The sequence below is a fragment of the Nicotiana tabacum genome, chromosome 20 (genome assembly GCF_000715075.1).
Source record: "Nicotiana tabacum cultivar K326 chromosome 20, ASM71507v2, whole genome shotgun sequence".
NCBI lineage: Eukaryota > Viridiplantae > Streptophyta > Magnoliopsida > Solanales > Solanaceae > Nicotiana > Nicotiana tabacum.
The window spans coordinates 19,655,050-19,663,319 of record NC_134099.1 but is presented as its reverse complement, the minus strand read 5'-3'; the positions used below and the strand labels follow the sequence as shown (position 1 = coordinate 19,663,319).

At 36.6% G+C, this 8,270-nt stretch overlaps 1 protein-coding gene across 2 annotated transcripts; it reads right to left on the bottom strand.

Annotated features, from left to right (window-relative positions):
* Window positions 1–1,148: 1,148 nt before the first annotated feature.
* Window positions 1,149–7,496, bottom strand: LOC107788799 (putative protein S-acyltransferase 22). Of its 2 annotated transcripts, none has more exons than XM_016610514.2 (9): window positions 6,826–7,496; window positions 6,570–6,683; window positions 5,011–5,403; window positions 4,444–4,512; window positions 4,264–4,335; window positions 3,662–3,790; window positions 3,055–3,135; window positions 2,796–2,978; window positions 1,149–2,225 (listed from the first exon to the last, which is right to left on the bottom strand). In XM_016610514.2, exons 1-9 carry the CDS (start codon window positions 6,865–6,867, stop codon window positions 1,431–1,433), a joined length of 1,878 nt encoding a protein of 625 aa, XP_016466000.1. In that variant the 5' UTR covers window positions 6,868–7,496; the 3' UTR covers window positions 1,149–1,430. The 2 variants fall into 2 exon arrangements, with proteins under 2 accessions (XP_016466000.1, XP_016465999.1); XM_016610513.2 differs by having other exon boundaries at window positions 6,570–6,699; window positions 6,826–7,357.
* Between the last annotated feature and the right edge of the window lie 774 nt (window positions 7,497–8,270).

Here is an 8,270-nt window from a genome sequence, read left to right as displayed (position 1 = left end):
CCATGCGAATCGATCCCAGATGAAATCATGTTGGTTTAATAGTTTAAGCAAAAAGAAGAAAAATTTAAGTTCAGAGCTTCTACTTCTGAATACTTATGCTTATATTGGAATGTATGCAAAATTGGAGATGGTGGTTTTACTTGCATTTATATGATGTAAGGCCAGTTGCAAAGTGTGTATGATGAGAATAGGAATCCGCCTTGACACTAACAAGCTCTGTTTTCCTTTATTTTCTTCTCCTTTCAAGAAAGACGAATTTGACAGTGGTTTAATGTAAAACAATGAATATGTATCAGAGATTTATAGAGGAAATTGAGTTTTAAATTCCAAAAAAGGCATGATTATATAGTCGAAGTGAATAGGCTGCGCCTAAATTCATCTCAACAGCTGCTAATGTTGCTACAAAGTTACTTCTTGGGAAAGTTCAAATCTAAAACAAAGAACTCCTATATAAAGCTACTGTAGCAGGTGATTTCCAGATGGCTAAGGTGAAGAGAAGAAAATGATAAGAGAGATTCCATGTAGTGCTAACTTAACCTATGTACTATCTGATAAGTCGAGTCTTATGTTAGTCATAGAAAGAAAACGCATTTTGAGTGTGCTTCTTGATTTTTACCCCTTAAGGTTTTTCTTCTTAGCGGAAGTGGAGCTGCAACAACCCTGACTTGTGTCACCGGTTTTCGAAAATCCTCACAAAGCAAATGAATCCCCTTTCCACAACTCCTCCAAACTTTAGCCGTTCTATTATCCTGAAATAATAATGCTTCTTAACTACCCATAATGGTATTTATATAGGTTAGCTCTAAGGTTTTACACGCAGGAATAACTAATGGGATCGTATATCATCTAGCACCCCTTATGGGTGGACCAGACCTAATAATATTTTCCAACAGAAGACGTCTCCACGACATACATTTGACCAATTATATAATCTTTTTCCACCAAGTATCAAGAATAGTTAAGCCGACAAATGAGGCTTGATCAATTGATAAAAGCACCTCCACCCACGACCGGGTTCGAGTCACCCTAGAGGGAAATGTGGAAACACTATAAATCCTCCTAAATTGGGAGGGATTTAAAAATAAAATACAAAAAAGAATAGTTAAGGCAAGCAAGAGAACCCAGTGGATTCTCCATAGAACATTGAATGAACAAAAAAATTGCAACTAGAATTCCAGCTTCCAAATGATAGCAGCCAGAAGTGATCATTGAATGCTGCATTTGAGGACAAGAGAATGATATAATCCTTTTCCACTAAACATTTACAGCACTTCTCTCACCCAAAAACCAAAATTGAACTCAATAGCCAATGGAACAGACCAAGTTGAAGGTATATACTACTGGACAAACATCATCAACAAATTAAGAAATGTCAACAGATCATGTAACTTCAAGAGCTTACACAAGAATTCCGACTATGTTTTCGAGGCTCAATGTTTCCTTATGTTAGCCTGGCTTGATGAAGATGGTACCATCAATCTTCTCACTCTATCATCTTGTTGATCAGAGCCAAAAAGAATACTACTCCACCTTGTTGACCTTTGCACAATGCGAGTAGGCACTCGATCACTATCCTCTCCACCAGATGCCTCGTATCCATCACTAGTCGACCTGGACAGTGGAGTGTCCTTCTGAAGAGTCATCCCAGATGATAGGCCCACGAAGCGTGTAGCTTCTTCAACTCCTGATGATGACACCCGGAGTGGGTGAATGTCAGGAGAGTCCAAACTACTCTCGGGGGAAGAAGCAGCAACACCACCTGAGCTGGAAAGTACTCGGCTTGTTCGGAAATCACTACGTCCTTCAAGCTGAAGTGGAGCCAAACTACTTGATGTCTGGGACATGATAGCATTTCTACTGTTTTGAGCTATATCACTAGGAATTTTGCTCAAGTTTTCAAAGGGTAGCTCTGTGGGGAGTCGAACACGTTTACTAGCTCTCCTTCTATTGTTATCAGGCCTAGGCACCATGCGACGACCACTACTTCCTAAACTGCTATTTGTTTCAAGGGTGTAAGGTTCTTTGTTTCTCACCACTGGCTGGAGAATTTTGGATTTCTTCCTCGCTTCAGCAGCAGCTTTTGAAACATCCTCTGCATTTAATCGTGCCAACGTCCATGGACTGATCTTCACAGCAGCTGGATTCCTTTTCTTGATTGGCTCCTCTACCGTTGACCTTTTACCAAGTGAACTGACCGATACAGTGTCAGGAGCAACTACATCGTACTGCAGGGAACCACAAAAATTAAATGAGAATTAACATCTTTTATTCATATAAAAGCATTAAGCAAACACTATCCATCTCAACTATAATCAGACCATATGAAGTCCTACATTTTATTTCACAAACTAGACAATCCCTTAACCATTGTAACAACCACGCATCCACGCCCAAAACTGTTCAAGATTTGCTATCGGTCAAAGTAGATTACTATCCTCAAGAAAATAACTTAGCAAGAAATCCATGCTGATAGCAGAAGGTTCTATTTTCTAGAAAGCCATAGTAATTTTGACAACAAAAAAGTCAATCTATCAAGCTCAAGATTGAACATACTAGCTCTAAGGAGTCCACTTTGAAGAACTCTTCGGAAGCAAGCAAAGCATTGACCGCACTACCGGGTTCAGTGGAATTGAAGCTAAGAAGCTGGAAAGTAGGAACTACATTCAAATCCTGATTTAACTAGAAGAAAATCATGAATAAGCACCAAAAACTCGATAAAGGGCTGCTAACACCATGACCATTTAGTGCTACTAAATTCCAGAAATTATCACAATTGATTCCTTGCTAAACCATACCTGATCCTCAACAAAAAGGCGCGGCGGTGTGCACCATGCTGCTCGATGGAAAGTATTGAAGGAGCTTGCACTGCTTAATCCAGTCAAAGAGCTGACAGTTGACATTTGAGGACTTTGCTGACCTGCAACTCCTTGTTGTTCTTGATCTCTGAGAGCAATGATGTAGTCGTAGGTGCTAATTCCCTGTTGACAAAGCAAACATACTGTCAGCTGATGAAAGAAGCCATACGATAGGATCACCAGATGACGAAATGCTAACCTTCTTTATGAGAAGTATGTGAAAGAAGAAAAGCTGAGCAAGTGGCAGGGTTGCGATCATGGCCAATATCGTACAGACAGCCTGTTACATGTATAACTAAAATCAGACACATTTCAGAGATAAAATTCTACAAAGACAAAAATGTTTTCCTTTAAAGATTAAGACAGAACAATTTGTGCAGATTCCTAACATTGAACACGTAATTAAGCAAATAAAAGTATGCTCTCTCTAATAGTTTAAACTTTTGGATAAATGGTCAAACACTTTAACATGGTACCAAAGAAGACAAGGGTTTTGAGTTTCACGAGCCACCACCACCCATTATCAAAAAGAATTTCTATGTGCTTGGTTCATGAAAAATAATCAGGCCACAAGTGAGGGGGCATGTTGAAGGCAGAATTAAGCAAATAAAATTATGCTCTCAAATAAGATAGTCACATAATTCAACACCTAAATTTCATTTTCTAAAGCAACTCAGCATTGGCATGAATAGTTGTGTTACTGCTTTTTCTGCTTACTACAACCTTTCTCAAAATAAAACTATAATGATGGCATTAAGGAATATAGGGTCCTGACATAAGGGCAAAAAGTAAGAATATATACTCACCACCACAATAACAAAGGGAACGAGGGAAAAACTGCTTCCTAATTTGGAGGTGATTTCCACAGAAAATTTCTTCTTCTCGATGAAGCAGTAGATCAGTACAAAAATTCCAGTTGACCACTGAAGTATAAGCTGCAATCTCAAGTCCAAAGTTCACAAACCATGTATAGACCTGTCAATAGTCAATTAAATGGAAAATGCACAAATATGAAATGTTTAATGTCGGAGGTGACTCCGACTGTGGGCAAATTTTCTTCAGGAAAGAAGGGAATAGAAAAAGAATCTTGGACCCGACATGAGAGGTTTTTCTATGACAGTTCAAAAGCGGGTCAAAGCGGGTATGCCAATGACCAACCATCCTCCCTCCCACATTATGAAAAAGAAGTAAAGGAGAAAGGGGGCAAGGAGGAAGGTCGAGGGAGGGAGAGATAAAGGAAGAAAGGACCGATTTCAAACCGAAGATGCCATTTCAATTCTAAGGTAGCGGATACACCTTCAGATAGAAGATAATTATTTAATAGCCTGTCAAACTCATGACATAACATAGAATTCTTTAGAACTGTGTGTAAGCACACTTGAAGCTAGCAAAGAGTGCTTGATCATACCAGGAGAAGTGCAGAAACCATGAGGGTAAAGAACTTGCGATAGTTCCTTTTACCTATGCAGTTGTTCAGCCACTGCAGAATCCCAAAAAAAAAATTAGGAGGTTTTTACATATATGTAGACACAGACAAGCATCTACGCAAGATGTAATATGTTTCAGACCACTCAAGTTTGTCAAATACCCTGCAATGATGATCAAACTGATCGACGCACTTGTCGCATACTCTACAATGCTTGCTGTATTTAAATACCTGCAAATGTCATCCAGCATTGAGTATTAACTTATGAACATTTATTCCAGCAATCTGTCTAAAATAAGAACAGTTACATCAAGCTAAGCACATCATGAACTTAAAATCTTTTCTGGAAATATTCATTTTTTATTTCCATTTTCCTAGAGAGACAGATAAGATATAACGACATACCGTCGTTTTAACACCACCAGGAACAGGAAAAAGAAATTCCAAGGAATCCAAAAAAGTGAAAAATTGGATCTATGTCCAACGGATTACACCTAGTAAGAGAAAATTCGTTTTAAACAAAATCATGAATTATCAAAAGGGTGCTTCTGTGACCCAAAAAATAACAACTAGAAGGTGCTTCTGAAGTTGGAAATTGTGTTGTTCTATAGGAATTTTATTCTTGTTTTACAACTTACAAGTAGACATTTTTGCAAATGTATCCCTTCAGAACATAATAGTGCCTCTAAGTGGAAGCATTAGAAAAATATTGAATGTGAAGTTACACACCTCCACTTCACACAAACTGCAGTAGAACATGCCGTCTTCACTCAACTGTTGCTGAGAAGATTCCTCATGTCTACCTGTGCAGTTGCAGATAAGCGCACAAGGTAGTAGAGCTAACAAGCCTCTTTGATGAGTAGCCGTAATTTTCTTTTGAGTTACATTGTGACCTGCAGCTGGTTCAGCTCCTTTATTGCTTTTTACAGATGCATTTTCTCCAATTGAAGCAGCATTAGCGTCCTGTATAGATGAATTCGTCTCACACCCTAATTTAGATTCTTTAAGTTGATCTTGCTTTTTGTTGTCTAGCTTCTTAAGATACTTCTTGGATTTAAAAACTCCTGGATCAGCAGGATCAGCACCAGCGCACCAGATATACAAGCCAAATGCACTAATTATCTGGAGAAAACAAAAGGATCACGTTACCAGACGCCTACAAATGAGAACCCACATGGTGCAACAGCCAAAGTTTCAAATGCGTTCACATATCAGGTTGTTGAGCATGTATTCAAGTCATGAAAGAATTAGTTGTCACCAATCTCATTGGGTAACTTTTCGACATTCTGTAAGTTAAATGGTAATAGTAAAATCTAGTACCTTGTTAAATTCTTCTCAATTAAAAATCAGTATTGTGCTACGTGCTAATGTGAGACACAAATAATTCTCTACTAAGGCCATTTCTCAGCTGCAATTGGTCCTGAACAACAAAATTTTCAATAACGGCAGCTCATCATGACTTCTAGATTAAAGAGAAAAAATGAGAATTTACTAATAGAGGAGTCCAACCTACTCCACAATATCAAGTTTATTATCCAGCAGTGCACCGAGGTGCACCTGAATCTTGGGAATGTGTTCGATTGAACCCTTCATTTTCAGCACAGATAGCAGTTATACATGTGAAAACTCAAAAAAAAAGAATTAATATAATATAATACTCCTATCAAATTCTGAACCCATACTTTCAAAAAACTAATAACCTTGAACCTAATAAGTTGCTCAGTTAAGTTCCAATTCTGGATTAGCCTCAGCTTGAGCTGTTTTTGTTTGTTTTTTCCCTCTATTTTCTGGTTCTTACGATGTTATATCTGACTGGTCTCTATTGCTGTTACTGATCTATTGTCTCTTTTCGTCTTCTTGAGCCGAGGTTGTATCGGAAACAGCCTTCCTACCCCGGGTAGGTGTAAGGTCTACGTACACACTAGACTCCCCAGACCCCACTTGTGAGATTTTAATGGGTTGTTGTTGTTGTTGCCTCAGCTTGAGCTGTATCAAATAGAACTATAGGGTCTCCAACATTATGAATATTCCAAATCATACAAAGAGAACTACCTAAAGAAAAGAAAAGAAACTAAGTATTGAAAAGCAAAAGAACATAAGATATTTATCAAAGCAGAGTAGAATCTAGAAAGTACAATGGAACAAATTAGAGGAAAGATCTGTGACACTAGTTCACAATCAAGAACCAAGAGACAGTTAAAAGATAGATCTGAGTCCTTCGTTGCCTTGACAAAAATGCATATATGAAACATAACAAAAGAAGGCAACAGAATTTCAAGATGACTTACAAGAGGAGTATAAAGCCCCATCACAATATACTGAAACAATTTCTTCCCCACAAAAGGTGCAAAGAAAACATAAAAAGCAAATCCCAATGCTAGAAATACAGCAACAGCTACCACCTGCAAACATATATACCTAAAATCAAACACATTTTGCAGAATTCCCAAATTAGAAAACCAAAACTAAAATGTATACATAAATAGAACCCTTTGCAACCCCCCCCCCCCCAAAAAAAAACACAAAAGGTGAAAAAGTTGGAACCTGGAGAGGATGATAAGGAAGTTGCCATCCATGTTTCCTCATTGTGCTGATTGAATGTAGTAGCCAACAAAAAAGTTTTCAAGAAAATGCAAAAGGGGGGAGAAAAAGACTTGATTTTTACTCTATTTCTTTTCTTGAATCTCTTTTTCTTTCAGCTCCCCACATTTTTCAAGGGAAAAAACAAAAAAATGAGGAGGCAAGGGGAACCATTCGCTGTATATGTTTCATGAGATATGAAAATGGATGAAATGGGAAGGGAGAAAAAACAAGAAAGCAACAAATAAAGGAAGCTCAAAGGGAAACAAAATACATGTTTGACTGACAGTAGAGTGTGGGGAAGGAGTGAAGGGATATGGCTTGATTGCTATAGGTAAGCTTTTGTCTAGTTCACTCAATCATAATCCACAACCCCATAAGCATAAGGAGGTTGAAGAGAGATAAAAGGCAAGAGCTTTGAGCCTTGAAACAAAATGGGCACTCATTATTTTCCTCTATTTTACTTCTCTTTATTTTCTTTTATTTTTTTGGTTTTGTTGTCTTCTTGGGAAGAGAGAGGTCTATTACAGTGATTGATCTGTAGGTGCTGTAACTGATGAGAGAGAAAGAGAAAGTGAGAGATCAAGAAGAGAGAGGGGGGGCATATGCTTTTGAAGCTTATTATTACCTTGCCAACCAACACAACCTGCTTTCACTTTTTCCCTTGTGTCTTGCATTTGCCTTTTGCCATAGGCAAAATTATGTGTCACACAAGAGGCAACATTAGCAAGTTGTATTTGTTTTTTTTCTTTTTAATGAGTTTAAGTTTTATTCACTATTGTTAAATCACTTAAAAAATAATTATAAGTAATTTTATTTAATAATAGCATTAACTAGAAATAACTCATAATCTATTCTCCTTCCATCTTAAATTATCTATCGTATTTTTATTTTACACGTCCCTTAAAAAAATAAAAAATATTTTTGACTATTTTATTTTTATTTATGTCTTATTGGTTTTGAACCATTATAATATTACCCCATAATTGAGGTATTTATAGTGTTCAAAAACAATTACTACTAAGGGTAAAATAGGAAAAGATAATTAAGTTTGTCTTGAACTTCTAAAATAACAAATAATTTGAGATAATTATATTTAGAAATCGCGACGGATAATTTGAGATGGAGTATTTCCTTCGTTTCTAACAAAATGAAAATCTTACTATGTAAATATTCAAACAAGGATTCTTTTACCTTTTTTTTTGGCGACTAGTTTTTAAATATGTAAATTTTATTTCAATAAATTTCAAAAATTAAATCAATTTGACCTCATACTCTGAAAATGTTCAAATAAATTAAAATAGAGAGAATATAATATAACATACTACATTAAACTATGTTAATTATGTAAAAATATTTATTATGTGGTCAACATATATGATTTAAATTCTTTTTGAATTCCCAAACAA